Raw genomic sequence first — 15593 nt, forward strand, 5'->3', positions numbered from 1 at the left:
TAGAAATCAAGGGGGAAAACAGTCTCATAAACTTGACTCTCCAAAGAGAGAGGAGGAAATGAACAGTGTTATCTGATATTCACTTGAAGTTAAAGAATGATTAAATAAGAACACATGTGGAAGCACTACAGAAGTATGTGGCTTAACAAAGCTTTATCATTTCAACCCCCTGGAGGTCAGCTTCTTAACTTCTAAATTTCCAGTTCACCACAGTGTGATGTTAAGGTATCTTGGACAAATAAAATTTAAGTGCATGTTTTCCCAAACATGACTTCGTCCAGCCTTTGATGAGGAATGTGTTGAAGAGGAAGAGGATCTGAGGGTCTTGAAGCTGTGGAGACCCGGGAAGGACAAGGCCAGCCGCAGGGTGATGGGGGCTCAGGATGAGTCTTGCCTAGGCTGCTTTGCTTCTACTTGGGAAGCGGGGAGAGGGTCCCACTGCTTATATATTCTGTTGGAAGTGGGTTGCACAACACACTGAGATAAGATGATTTCTCTAGGGGATTATTTAAAAACAAAACAAAAACAAAAAGGCAGGGCAAACTCTCTTGGCCACACTGTCAGTTTGGCTTAGTTATCACATCTTTCCTTCTGGTAGGGGTCTGCATTTTCTGTAAAGGGCCAGATAAGAAATATCAAGCCATATGGTCTCTGTTTCAACTAGTCGACTCTGCTCTTGTGGCACAAAAGTACTTACGAACATAATGATAGTATGTAAACAAATGAGCATGGCTCAGTTCCAATAAAACTTTATTTTTGGACATCAAGATTTGATTCCATATATTTTCATGTGTCACAAAATACTCTTCTTTTGATTTTTTTCCCCCAACTATTTGTATGGCTCATGGGCCAAACTGACGGGCCACAGGTTGCTGATCTATTACAGAAGGTCATATGCTATGCAATGGTTTCTTTACAGGGGCAAAATCTTTTGGTAGGTAAATGGCTGTTTGGGAAGTCAAGAGTGCAGAGAAAGCAGAATGCTGTCCTTCATCCCTCAGCTGCAATGGTGGGGGCACACTGTTGTCTTTCAATAGATTCTTCTTGCACCGTTTAGGCCATATGCTTAACAAATGGCTAAAACTCTGTGCCAAATATGCAGGCAGCTAATATCACAGTGGTTGAGTGCTTGGGCTCTGGACCTGACATATTTGGTTTGAATTTTGGTTCTACCACTTACTCTCTGAATGACCTTGGACAGGTTACTTAATCTGTAACTCATTTTTTCCCATATGTTAAAATGATTGTTCTGGGGAATAAGTGAGAAAAAGCATATATGGTACTGTGCACAGGCCTTACTAAATGTCAACCTTTACCTTAGTTATTAATTACCGAAAGCACGAGATCTAGTTTTGCTCTATATCCTATACTATCTCGCACAGAGGGGGAAACTAAAAATAACTGGGACATCTTCTGTGGGTCCCTAGTTCACCCCTGTCAAGTTTTCCAGTAACCCTGAGGCTCACTGTAAAGCGTGGAGTTTGGACCTAACACAGCACTCGAGCAGTAGGGTGACGAAGCTGCTTGGTGCCAGGCTGTGGTACCGCTTCCCTTTTAATTTCCCTTCTGTGTGTGATAGCATCTACAGCAGGGTATCAGCTCAGCCTTTATGGTGATCTGGGCACTTCAGATCTAGTGGGTGTTAGTTGCCAGCTACTGACCCCGAAGGCACAAGCAAATAGGCAGAGAAAAGAACAGGCATTGGTCAGGACTAATTAGATTGTTGCTGAAAATTAAAAACTCATTTCAGGGAGTGAAACTGCTCAGCAGTGGTGACCCCATCACACTATTGTGGGATGGGAAAACCAGCTATCTGTGAGCTTGTCTTTCAGACCTACGTCCAGGGAAAGGCTCCAGTTTACCAACAATATTTTTCGGTTCTCAGTTGAGAATAAATCCCTGCTCTCTGCTCCAATGACTGTCATCTCCTTTGCAAAGCCAGCCCCATTAGGGAAGGTCTGGCTGTGTGAGGGTCTCATTTATCCAGGCTGTGTTCTGCCTCACAGCCCACAGACTGGCTAGGGGTGGGGGTGAGGGGGCACATCCCTAGGGCCCAGAGATTTGTGACAGGGATGAGGGTGATGCCTCCCAAGGAGGGGGAAGGATGCAAAGATAATTGCAGAAGGGAGGCAAAGAATAGCCAAATTCTACTCAAATGGTGGGATGGACAGTGTTGTTGCTGGTGTTGGAGCTCTAGCATTCAGGGCTAGTCGTCCCCATCTAGCATGCTGTCAGGTGTGGAAGACTTAGTTCGTCTGGTGTGCTAAGGGCCATTTTCAACCCTGGTTTCACAAAAGAATCAACAGGGGAAGTCTGAAAAAATACTGATGCCTGGGTCTCAGCCCAGACTACTGATTTTGGGGGTTGGGGGATGGGGTGGGCCCAGGCACTATATACATTAAAAGCTCCCAGCCAGGGTTGAGAACCCCTGCCCTTGGTTACCCCAGGCCCAACAACAATTTGGAGTCCAGGACCAGCCCCAACTGCTCCAGCAACCAGGTTGCACTTGGGTTGCTGCTGACTGAGAAAGCTCAATCTCAGTTTGGCAATGACCCCACCAAAGAAATCTGCACATCCACAGGTGCATGTGTTCATCTATGTACAACTATGTGTAGCCGAGTGAGCAAATCCATATTCGGCCTCCAGGGCAGGAGAAGGTGATGTGGTGATCTTACCAAACAGACCACCAGCCCAGGCAAGGATTCCCCCGCTGCCTCCCTTGACCTAGACTGTTACGTCTCACTCTGTGGTCTCAGTCCTGGCTCTTTCCATTTGCAGATGACCAACATTTATAGGCACCCACATATGGTGGCTCTGATGGAGGGGCATGAGCACAGGGCTTCCGGGTCCAACAAGAAGAGTGAACATGCCTGGAGTGGTGGAGGAGGGAAGTGAGGTGGAGAAGAGGGGCAAGAACTAGAGTTCCTGGGTTTCCGAGGACTCGACGGACTCCGAGAGTCTGGCCACAACTCGGGTCAGGGCCCTGTTCTCAGCCTGCAGTTGCTCGTTCATCTGCTTCAAGGTTTGAATCTGTTTTAGCTGGTGGAGGTTCTGTAGAGAGTGAAACATGGAGGGGACATACAGACAAGAGAGAGAGAGACAAGACAGACCAGGAGAGAGAAAAGTAGGACAAAGAAATCACATGACTTTTTGTTTTTGTTTTTAGTTGGCATGCAAGAAAGGAAAGGAGAAAGGCAGGAGTAATGGTGCAGGATGAGGGGAGGGAGAAGGCAGAAAAGCACCAACGAGGGGGAGAGCCGGGCCTATGGTTCTTGGCTAAGGTCTAACTATGCTGCAGGTCAGCCATACGAATACAACCACCACGCTCTCAAATAGCACATGTGGATGGCTTTTGAGAATGACAGACCACTGTGTGGCTTGGGGCCTTCTGAACTGCTTTAGCATAGTTGAGCCACAGCCTCAGGGGCCCTTCTTCATCGTCAGTGGGACCTGGAGTTGAGGACTCTGTGTGTTCCTAAATCCAGCTGAGGCCCTTTTCTCCTCCTTCCTCTCATCTTGCCCCATACTCGGCCCCCTACTCCTGTTCTTTTTTTCTGGGTCCTTCTCTTACTTTATATTTTAAAAAAGTGAAACAAGGAAAATAAAAGGGGGGCCTGTTGTTTAAGTATCTTCTGTACGAGGCACGTACTGTTTAGAACGTTGAAGGGGCACATACAAGATAAGAGACTGGCAGCTGTCTGCACGGTCCTCTAACCTGTTTTGTAGGATGCTTCATTAACCCTGCTAGTTCTCCACTGCAGTCCAGATGCTTGTTCCAGGATCCAAGAACTGCGAACCCGCCCTTGACCTGCTATAGGACTACCTGCATCATGAAATTCACAGCTAACTATGCTCTCTTTGTCCCAGCTCATAAAGAGGCGGGCAGCTGCCTGGAGGTGTTCACATACAGACTCATACTCTGAAAATTACAGCTGTGCACAACAGTTGGAGAAATCATAAATGTCCAAGATAATGGAATTGGTTGGGCTGATGTACTAGTTCAGACCTCACTATTTGTTAAGTGTTACAAACAGGACAGAATAACCAGTCCACAGATAGTCTTCCTAATACCTCATAGCCCATAAAGGACCTAAAGACTTCAATAAATGACATTCCATCACAGGCCTGCTTACCGTTACTACCCTTGCCTAAGTAGTCATCTGTACTGACCTATAACCGAGACCATCAGCTCTCTGGGAGGAGGAAAAGGATTGTATTATGCAAATGGGGCTTCAGAGAGGAAGATGAAAAATCCTGTGGATTACAGTGATGACAAACCAGAAAGTCTCTCATACCCACATGGATGTGAGGGACAGAAATGAAGGATTAGTGGAGTTATAGTTGGAAGTGAAGAAGCAAGAAAATGAAAGGCAGCATGAAGGGGAAAAAACAGTGAAAAGGAAAAACGAGCAGAGACAAACTGCTGAATATCTCTTTCCCCAAAGAGAGAGAATGAGCACCTTGGAAAAAAGGCAGAGCAGCCCAACACTTCCATGTTGCCATTGAAGGGTAAGGACCAGGCAATGCTCCTTACCCTCTGCAAGCATCTCAGCCATGGAGAGGACTGAGATCAGAGGAGATCATGGTGCAGCATATGGAAATATTTAAAGAAATGGGCAGGGACCAAACATAAGAACCAATGGAAAGTCCCTGGCTCTCACCCTTCTTTGGTGTTGACATTGGACCAAAGCTTTCAACATAATCATTGTCATTATATGAAATGGTCCTTGCCTCCTAGGGAGTAATATTAAAGACACGAACTATGAAAATGATTCAATCTAACATGTGAGTACACGCAGATCGAGGTGGAAGAATTTGGAACTTATCAGCATGAGGGAGAGAGGCAGGAAACAATCTGGTGGAATGTTCCATAGGAAACAGTACTGAAAACAAGGCACAGCAAGATGGAGGGGCGGGCAGGGCACAGAGCAGGGTGGGCAAGGGCAGGATCAGCTAGTGGTATTTCCAGAGTAAGTAAAAATAAAAATTCCAAGAGCAATCTAAAAGGGGAGTGGCTGCTGGGCCCCTCATGCAAGGACCTGGGAGAGGCAGGGAGAAGGTCCGGGAAAGAGGCCGAAGCTGAATGGAGGATGCAGTAGAAACGTCATCAGGTCTGATGGGGGCAAGACCCAGTGCAGCCTCGCACAGCTCACGCTGACACGCATGCCTGTCAGAGGCTGGCACACCATCCTACTCCAATCCAGGATCGGAGTGCAGTCTGTCCTGGGGAGAACTCATAAATACTTACCTCTCTTGTAAGGCCAGAAAGACACAACCCATGTCACAAGCACAGGGCTCCACGTACATCTGGGCGAGCCCATCTCAGGGTTCCCCATTTCACCTGACTTTGCACTTTATTTGCCAGAATCAGAAAAACAGGCACCAGAGTCACTTTCTGTCCTTGAGCACCTACTGGATCTTCGGGGTTCACCGGAGGTCAACCTTCAACCTGCCCCCTACTGACTGCTCCAAGAGGTTTGAGCATCTGTATAAACCAAATATGCAACAGGCATGGGGGCTAACTGGCCCTTAATTCTACTGGGTCCCAGATTCGATAAGACAGTTACCTGTGCAGTGGACTGGCTGCCTAGAACAGAGATTTTGACCACTGATCATTCCCAAGATGTTGATTACCACAAACTGTAGCCTGGATGAAGAAGGACTTGAAAGCTACCCGAGCAGCTTCTTAGACTCCTTTAAGGCCAGTGACATCAATTTTATGATGTCTGTATCTATCTATCTGAAGTTTTTGCCTATCCCAAGGTACAGACACAAACCAAGTTGGCGTTGGCTACAAGCTTGTTATGTTCCTCCCCCTTTGTCCTCTAGGGGGAGCTGGACGATTCGTAAACCTGGTATTGGGCTTTATCTGAGCAAAGGGTGTTTAGGGGCTTTAGAACCTGCAGGTGTTTCTTCTCCATTTGGCTTTGCAATTGGTAATGGAGAATAATGGCAACTGACTGAATGTGTCCGTTTTTTAGCGAAAATAAAAACAACAAAAAACAGTTTCAAATTGGTGTACCTATTTTTTGAGGTCTAAACAGCCAGGATCTGGCTCCATTTGATAATTTAAACAACTGAATTTGAAGTTGACTGGCAAACGACTTAAAGCTGAGGGAGCAAACACCTTCATGTATTATGATCTCTACCGAGGAAAGAAAGGAACTCATGACCTAGTTTAGGAAATCCTAGCCTGGCAAGATAGGGAGAAAGAAATATATAAGGCTGTCTCAAACCATAGAACTGAGAGCAACTGGAACCAATGAAGGGGCTCTCATGCCTGGCAATTTAGGATTGGAACAGAAATAAAGAAGGACCTCAACTGCTCCACTTGGAGACTTTCTGGGTCTTTGTGCGAGGGCCTGGGCAGACGTGGTGCAGAGTTCCGTGACTAGTGGGTCTGGGCTGGCTTTGAGCTCCTGGGTACTCATTAGAAGGCACCAGCTTTGGCCTCCTTTACATGCCCCGTGATCAGCATTTAGGCTATTCCTTAAGGAGCATCACTGACAGCTGCCTAACAGCAGAGTACAGATGGTATCACTCAAGGGGTTTCAGAAATGGAGGGACCGCCAGTGCAACCAAGAGCTGTGGATATTCATTCATCAAGAACTGTTTAGCTCTACTAACATACTTCTCTAAATGATAGAAAATACTTCTGTGCGGTAGGTGAGGTGGATCTGGAAAAACCAGAAGATGGAGAAGCTAAGGGTGTTGAGTCATCCTGTTTTTATCGTAGGAGAATCAACCATTAATTATTTCTACTCTTGCTGTTTTACATCAACTTGAAAGATATAAGTGCCACTTTTTGGAGATATAAGTAGGTATTGCTTGAAATTCTATGTGAATGCGATCAGTTACGGCCTTGGAATGGTGACTATAGAACTCAAGGGCAGGGCACATCTCCCTTATTCTGGAATTATATAAAGAGTAACGGGACTATGAGCATTGGATCTTGTGTAAACTTGGACCTTCTCAGGTCCCGAGAAGTTTTTTTTTAGTAAATAACTATATATTTTTTTGGCCATTGTAATAATAAATGTCTCTCCTAAAGTGCTCTAATTGCATATTAGGGATGCTTGCTCAGAGCAAGAGCCCTGGAGATCCGCCTCTACCCCAGTGCTTCTGGTTTGCAGGTAAAGAAACCGGAGTTTCACCAGATGAATGCTTTGTATCATACATCTGGTAAAATAAGATCCTTGAAGAGAAAAAAAAAGACTGAAGCTGAGCAAGCGCTAGGTCATTATGGGCATGTGGCATCATGCACTTGTAGGGCTCAGATGCTCCACATCATCCCCAGGTGGCTACCCCGAGCAGCTCTATGTTCCCTACTGCTCTGCAGGCCTCTTCCACAGCAGGGAATTGACTCTTCTGGGTCGACTGCCAGTTCTCAGCACTCAAAGCTGCCTAGGATGGCAGTTGTTCATTAAAGTGGCTAATGGAGATGCTGATCATTGCAGGGCATGGTGAAGGGAGAGAGGAAAGCAGTGAGCCGTGAGGTGTAACTGGTGGCATGAGCTGATTCTAGTGGGCGAGTACCGAATATTACTGAGTATTTCAGGTGAAATGGGCTGGGGCAGGAAATCGATGTGTGAATTAATCTGCATTCTGCTGCAGAATGACTCAAACTGTGTTCCTTCCAGTGAAGGGCTGAGACGGGGAGACGCACCAGGCAGGAAAGTCTCTGGTCGTGTTCAGGCTTCCCCAGGCACCTCATGTGAGGCCTGCAGAGCTGGGACCCTTGTTTTAGCGTTTCCATCCAGCCCCTGAGGGTGAAACTACTGCTTGGAAAATCTTAGAAGTTCAACTTAGGTTTGTCTCCAGTCTGCAGATACCTCCTCCCTCCCCCTACTTAAACCAGAGGCAGCACTGGTTCCCAGAAGGGCTGCGAGGTGCCCAGAGGGGATGCTGTGTGATCTGAGAGGGCCTATGAAATGGCTGAGGAGAGATGCTCAGCTCCTCTTCACACATCCTCTCTTCTTGAGGGGGTGGAGTGTGTGGTGAAATCTGGAGGGGTGGGCTTAGGCTCAATCACCCAGTCCTGGCAGGCATTTGGGGAACGGGCACACAAAGAGAGAAAGGAGATCTTTCCATACCTTCATCTCCTCCTCCATCTCTGACATTTTCCGCTCCAAGGCTCGCCTCTCCTGTTGAGAAACAAGGAGACTGTTGAACATCTACGGGGTTTAGAAGGGAGTCAAAATGCTGCCTCCTGGTTGACATGTGATCAGCAGAGCCACGTCTCAGGCAAACCTCATGCAGGAGACTAAGCACTATCTGATCCGTGGGATGATACTACTTCACTGAGAGAAATCACAGGACCTAAATCTCCCATCAGAATATTAAAGTTAAACAAATGGCAGCATCAGGGTACTCTGGCTATTCTGTGCAAGCTGAAGATCTCATGGAATATTTCAAATGACTCCAAGTGACCAGGGCCCCCTGCTCTCTATTAATAAAAGGCATCCTTATCTTCAGGAACGCTCCCCTCAAATTCCTAAGGAGCTGCTTCTCCCATGATGGGGAGCAGATGGTGAGTGGGGAAGTAGCCATCATTGTCTAGGAAGAAACAGCACCCTTCCCCCGAACCCATCTCTCTCCCAGCAACCCACTCCTGATTTAGCCTGAACTCTAAAGATTCTTAGATTAGATGAGATACCAACGAGTTTTTGTTATAGGCCAAGGAAATAAATTGTAAAACTTTGCTGCTTTCCAAATTAAACAGGAGAGATGGGAACCTATTATACCCCTAGGGTCAAATCACAGCTAGGGTTCATCAATAAATCTGAGTTTTCCCAATCCAAGAATGTCAAATCCCAGAAAAATATTCTGAATGCAGTCAGGAGGAGGTCAGCAATTGAACCCCACCCCCAGTCAGAGTGAGGGAAAGATTCTGCTGGCTCATATTTCAAGTCAGAAGACCTAAATCAATGGCAGAGGGTCCTGCTGAAAACTTCCTTTCTGTTCAAGGTGACGGGAAGGGTAAAGAGACCTTGGTCGTGGGTGTGTACGTGTGTGCTAACTTACAGTAAACCAAAATATACTGTAGGTATGTGTGTGTGTGTGTGTGCAGTTCTGCCTATAGGCCAAACCAGTGCATGGGATGACCTTCCAAGGACACTTTCCACCCTAAGACTGGAATAAGTGAAAAAGTACTGAGCATCTGAAGAAGCCAAAAGGACTAGCAATCAAACTGCTGTCCAGAGTCACACAAAAAGAATTTATTATCAAGCTGGGAATGGAATGTGGCAGAACTCCCGCCTTCTGAAGACGAACTTTTTCCATTGGCATGAACAACAAAGTCAGAGAAACTCAGATGAAACAGAGAGGGGAGAGAAACACACACATACCCGTTTCTCCATCTCCAGCATTGATGATCGGTCAGAGGTCTTCTCTTGTTTCTGCTAGTGCAAAGTGAAGAGAAACAATGGTCACTTGGGTTGTCTGAGGGTCACTAGGAAGCCCGGTCTGGTTCAGCTTCACTGTCAAACACTCAGAAATAGATGTCAGGGCTTTGGGCTCTCACTGTAGCAGAGGGGCCCCTAGCAAACAGATTCTGACAGATCTCTAAGCCTGATGTGATTGCCTCTCTGAAGTTCGCAGGATTCCCATCAGGGAGTAGAAGGCAGTGGTGGTGTTTCTTGAAATTTTGCACAGTCACAAGTGCAAAGATGCCCCCACAACAACACACAAACACTTGGTAGCTCTTCAACGTCGACTGTCTTCTCACTGCCCCTCCCTTCTCCTGGTCTGTGAGTAATCTCACAACCCAGAGGAAATGAAAAGTGGCTTTTCTTTGAAAGCTAGAGACTCATGAACTTGAGGGGCTAAGTCCCTGGCACTCTTCTAAGCAATCCCTTTGCACTCATTCTTTCTGCTTTGGGCACTGATGATGTTTCTCTTTTAAAGCAGTGGTTTGCATGTGTGGGTGGGTTCCAGGGCTTCTCAGGAGCTCATTCGTGCCATCTGCCCTGCTTTGAACTGAACAGTTCCACTTTTATCTCTTCTGTATACTGAGCTTCCAGGTGAGGTAAGATTTAACCTGAACAAAAGATTAGAACTTTCTTTTAGAACATCTTTGACTTTTGCTATAAATGTCACAGAAGGGCCAAAAACATTTAGCCACCAGAGCTAACAAGCAGAATTACTTCAGGTAGTGACTCTTAAACAGGGAATGGAATTGAACCTTAAGTTCCTTTTGGCCTTAGCACTGTAAAATTTCTTACATTTAAGAGACTACATTTAATAAATACAGGGTGATTATTTTTACTTTGCCTAGTACCATGCACAAGCAACATCTAATAAATATAGAAAGTATGCTGGTCTTCTAGCAGAGGTTTCTTTTTTCAGAATATTAAGGAATAGCTAGAACTAACAGTAAAACTCTGATTTCTGGCTCCTATCGTGGGCTTTCACCTTCTGTTCTGAAGGTCAGGGCCATCTGCCTTTCCACTGAATATACTATGAAGCGGAAGGAAAAGAAAAAAGGCAGAAGTAGATCCTGGCGCTTGTTTTATCCTCGTCAGCTTAAGAAGCACAGAAGCTGTCACTTCTACAGAGTGACCTTAACCAGTTCACTTCTACACAGAACTAGTTTTGTTTTGTTTTTTAAATCTTAACCCCCTTAGGGTTAGGGTGGACCTTTTATGTAAGACGTCGTGTGTGTCCGTGTGGTAAGGGGCTCCCTACAACGTGTGTGGCTGACGGGCCCTCCTTTCTGTCCTGCCGGACAGCTCCACTTGTGGTAAACAGCAGAGAACTGGTGTGTAGCACCGCTGTTTCTCCTGAATTTGTCACCTATATTTGGCAAAACGAAGTATATTCCGACACACCCAGCAAAGCAGCTGGCTAGAAAGTAAACCCTTTTCCCCAGTGAAAGGCTGATTTTATTTTCAGTGTCCTCTGTGCAAGTCAATGTCAGCAGCTTGTTAGGCTGCTCACTGCTCCGAAGCACGAGCTGGTGGAAAAGCCAAGAACCCCTAAAGGTCAAGAAATGTGCTGTCAGAAGAGCGCTTCTGGAGAGAGTGGGGCAGGTGAAATTGGGTCTTCCTGTGGTTCCTCACATGACTGCTCCCCCAATTTTCTGTAAAATAGCCCCAGTAATTCCTGATGAGAAGCATCAGAAGATCTGTATTAATTAATCACTGTCAGTTCGTGACACTCCTCAGAATAAAAGTCGGCCTTAGGGATCTTCTGTGGGTGTGCTGTGAACGAGACATTCCACCTGGCTCAGTCAGGTTGGGGCCGGTAGAGCCCTTGGGGTTTATTTAGTTCTACCCCCGTGCCGTGCGTGTGCGCGCGTGCGTGTGCGCGCGTGTGTTCTCCTGAGCCTGAGACCCACTTTTCCTGTCGCACTGAATCACTCTATGCTCAGTTGTCATCTGTGCCGCAGCAGGCCTTACAGATCCTCAGCAGAAGAGCCAGCTACGTTCAGCTACTCCAACCAGGCGGAGGGGGGCCTCTTCCAAACTGACAGGCAGTTCACAGGCCAGGCCATCCCCTGTGCACCTGACCGAGTCCTTCTCTGGAGAATGTGGGTGTCCTGGCTGTCCTGCTGAAATCCCACGCAGTCTGTCCTGCTGTCTTCCAAGTGTTGGTTCATCCCATTTCAGAGGGGTTGCCGCAAGATGTTCAGAGGTATTGGACCACCCCTGCCCCCCAAGCCCCCAAGCGTACTGTATTCAGTACGGTACAATCCTAGCGTGTTAGGCTTTGCTTTTGGATTATATCATATGGCCAGAACAACTAGCCATCTCTGGTTTTCATTTATGCCTTCCCAGTATAGAGTCATTTTTACCTCAGTTCAGCTTTCAAAATTCTTAGTCACTGGGCATTCCAGGAGGGCAATAACTGAATAGGTTTCCTGTTAACTCAGCAATAACCCAAGACAGCACTTGCTTCGGCTTTCAGCTGCAGTGTTTGTCTCACTGGTGATGAGGTTATTGCCTCTAGTATCCTCTAAAGCATCGCCTAATTAAATCAGGCCTGGCAGTAAAAGGAAATGGTTTATCTGGTCTGTTTGCCACTAACATTCCTTATTTCTAGGCTGAAAAACGGTGGCGGCCTGAGGAGGTAACATATGCTGCAGGACAGAATCTTTGCTTTGGGACCTGACTGTACATTCTAACAATACCTTTGTCCTTGATTTCTTTCTTTCTTTTTGAGAGAGAGAGAGAGAGAGCACAAAAGAGCATGAGGGGCAGAAGGAGAAGGAGAGAGAGAATCCTAAGCAGGCTCCATGCCCAGTGTGGAGCCCAACTCAGGGCTCTTTCTCACAACCCTGAGATCATGACCTGAGCTGAAATCGAGTCAGATGCTTAACTGACTTAGCCACCCAGGCGCCCCTGTCCTTGATTTCTTATACGACCCATGCAAACCACTTATTTCTCTAGGCCTAATTTGCTACCTCTCTGCACTGGGTTTAATGGTGTCTTGCTTATCCCTCTCTAGGAGGTGACTGTAGATAAACTGAACTGAAACATGATGATCCAGACAGGAGACACTGTCTAGGACTAATCTTATGATGCTGGTTAATACCTTTTTACTAAGAAATAAGTAGATAATCCATAATATTAAGTATTAGCATTCAGCCTGTTAGGACTTGTTCACTGAACTATCAGTTTTCCGTTTTAAGTGAAATGCCAACTGAACCCTGAAATCAGATGAGAATCTCAGGGGCTTCTGTCTTCCGGTCTCTGAGGAGGGCCAATCTTAATTCCATGTCACTTCCCCTCTCTCCGACCCTAAGTTGCTTTGCCTCCTCATACTCACCCTGCCACCCAGGTTTTTTCCTTTTCTCTCTTACCTGGGCCATCTTCTCAAGCTTGGACTTTATATCTGCTAGCTCTAGCTGGGCCTCCTGAAGTTTTGTTTTCAATTTTTGGTTTTCGGACAGGGCACTCTCATAGAGCTGAGGGGAGGGAAAGAGAATCAGGTCACCTACCAGGCAGGGCTTGCAGGATTAGCACTCACACAGTTTCATCCTACGAGAACCACCCCCCCACCCCAAACCATTATTGTGGGACAGATGGAGAAGATGGAGGAAGTCTAGGAAACAGAATATATTCAGCCAATTGGTTTCTTGCTTCTTAACATTGGTGAAGTCCCAGGTGCTGGACACAAACAGAATGGTGCTCCAACTTCAAAAATGTTAATCTCTGGGGGAAAAAATAGTCACTGTCGTTCCCCATACAAAGAGAATTATTTCTTTAGAGCCAGTCTAGTGTGTATATTGATTTTAGTCAAGTTCTGCTTAACACGACATTAACAAAACAAACATTTCATTAACAAATATGGTTTTCTCCCCTGGCATCTCAAGCACTCGAAAGGGAAGGTTTTCAAGTCAGCCCCTGGAACTAGGTACTCTTCTGCAAGAGCCAAAGGCAATGAACTGTAAAGTGTTTTAAGGCCCCAACAAACCAGATTATCATTTACCATCACCAAGAAGTATTTGGTTGACATCCACAGGACCTCATTAAAAGCACATGTCTGTTAATAACATGAGTCTTACCAAATGACTCTCTGGGCTCAGACACACAGCACTACTTTTATTTCCCCTTTCTACAATTGTCAATCTTTACTTTTTCCTACACTTCTAAGTATCTGATTCGAGGCATATATTTACTGCACTAAAAACAATATACGAAATGGTCTGTGTTTAGCTGGTAGAGAGGTGGAACAAACCAAGACACCTGAAAGGAATTAGTTGCTACTCTTTATCATGTAAAGCACTTTTCTTCTGCTTCAGGGGAAATACAATCATGTTTCTACATTGGGGAAAAGGCTGAGAGGTTTACGTGTTGTAACCCAACAACAGCAAAGTTGAAAAGGGAGCCTACTTTTTTATAATCCCTGTTGCTGTCCTCCTCCGCGCGGCTGGTCAGGGTGGCAAGGCGGGCCTCCCGGGCCTCGCGGCGGGCTCTTGCTGAGGCCCGGTCACCGTAAGAATCGCTGCTTGTAGGATTACTACCTCCTGATTCCAACCTGTGGGAGATACGTTAAAGGTAAACATTGGTTTTTAGAATGAAGAGAGGGAGGAAGGTAATGCTTCAGGGTAGTTTGCACCTTTTCTAAGAGGCACTTGAGCGCCTTGGCCAGAAACAACACACATTCCTTCCCTGAATCTCCTCGGCCAGCATTCTCGGACCTCGGGGCTAAGCTGCGCCAGCTTGGAGGAGGAGGCCATCCTTTGCCAAGAATGGAGCTTACTTGAAAAACTGGCGGTTTGGATCCATGTGCCGACTTAAATCTTAGAGCTTTTCAAATTAGTTTGGGGTTGAACAGCTTTCCTCAAAGAGTGTGCTTTTAAAAGCAGAAATTTTTTTGGATCTCAATGGCTCTCAGACAATGATTCCAACGAACTGTCAATGAATCAGAAACATATGGACTTGGGAGTTCAGAGCTGGAGGGCGTGGGGGCGGAAATGACAACAAGGGCATGGCGCATATGTTTTTTAGGTGCACTGCAGGTTTGTTGGAATCTCAAACATTTCAGGGTACCACCTCCATGCCCAAACAGCTATTTTTCTACCCTCTCTTCTCCAGTCCACGTTGCGGCTGTGAGCCTGTGATGAGGATTTCTACGTCTTCCAGCAGTTGAGCTCTGAGAGTCGATGGTGGCCTCATTTCCAGGAGTGGTAAGTTCATTAGTGGAAAGGTCTCTCAGCTGATTATCTGTTTAAGCGTTACAACGATCACCCTGATTCTTAACAGTGGTTTACATTTTTCTTAGACTTTGTTCTTTCCAAATGAAAATGTGGCCCACAAGACTGCTACGTACAAACCAGCCCTGCAGAGCTCTCCCTCCCCAAACTGGGATGGTGTGCAGAGTCACAGCTGTGGACTTCCATCTTAAGGCTCTGTCCTGTGGTAGCTATTGCCAAAGTTGGGGGTGGGGGAGCTGGAATACGTATCAGAAGAAGTAGAGGAGCAATCAGGAGGACACAGTGGGGGAGAGGCAAAGCTCCTAATGGCATTAAGGGCCACTTTGTCTTACAGAGATGATAAGTCCTACAACATTCTTCACAGCTTTCTTTTTTTCTTACACTTTTTTTTTTTAATTTGTAAACAGAAACCTCTTCACTGACTTTTCTGATTACAAAAGCAATACATGCTTGCAGAAAAATGTAAGTAGTACCAAAGTGTCTAAAACAGAAAGTGAAAGTCACTCCATAATCCTGCCCAAGAAATAACCCACTATTAACAGGTACTTCATATCCTTGCAAAAGGTTAAACACATAGATACATTAAAATGTATATATTTCTATAAATAAAACCAGATAATACATACTGTTGTCTAACTCCTCCTCCTCCCTCCACTTATCACTACGCTCGGAGGCATCTTACCATGTAAGTAAACAGATCTGTCTCATTAAAAAAAAAAAAAAATGACCGCACAGTCTTTCACTGTGTGATGTATGGTAATTGAATCTTCTAGTGACAGACACCTATATTATTTTGAACGTTTTAGCTATTAGAAATGATGCTACAGTGAGAAGACGTGTCTATAAATTTTAGTGCATTTGCCCGATTATTTTCTTAGGATAAAATCTTAGAAGTGGAACCCTTTGGTCAAGGGGTAAGTCTATTCTAAATTTT

At 45.8% G+C, this 15593-nt stretch overlaps 1 protein-coding gene across 2 annotated transcripts in view; it reads right to left on the reverse strand.

Moving 5' to 3' along the window:
• PPP1R12B (protein phosphatase 1 regulatory subunit 12B) overlaps window positions 1-15593 on the reverse strand; it is a 217146-nt gene that overhangs the window by 9694 nt on the left and 191859 nt on the right. For both annotated transcript variants that reach the window (XM_028120208.2, XM_028120207.2), the window contains 4 exons: window positions 13836-13980; window positions 12803-12907; window positions 9348-9401; window positions 8094-8144 (listed from right to left, as the gene is read on the reverse strand). In XM_028120208.2, the coding sequence (XP_027976009.1) occupies window positions 8094-8144; window positions 9348-9401; window positions 12803-12907; window positions 13836-13980 (355 nt within the window). The remainder of the gene's footprint in view (window positions 1-8093; window positions 8145-9347; window positions 9402-12802; window positions 12908-13835; window positions 13981-15593) is intronic.

Source organism: Eumetopias jubatus, unplaced genomic scaffold, assembly GCF_037043125.1.
Source record: "Eumetopias jubatus isolate StellerSeaLion01/CBP00866 unplaced genomic scaffold, mEumJub1_p1.0 scaffold_12, whole genome shotgun sequence".
In the NCBI taxonomy this organism is placed as follows: Eukaryota; Metazoa; Chordata; class Mammalia; order Carnivora; family Otariidae; genus Eumetopias; species Eumetopias jubatus.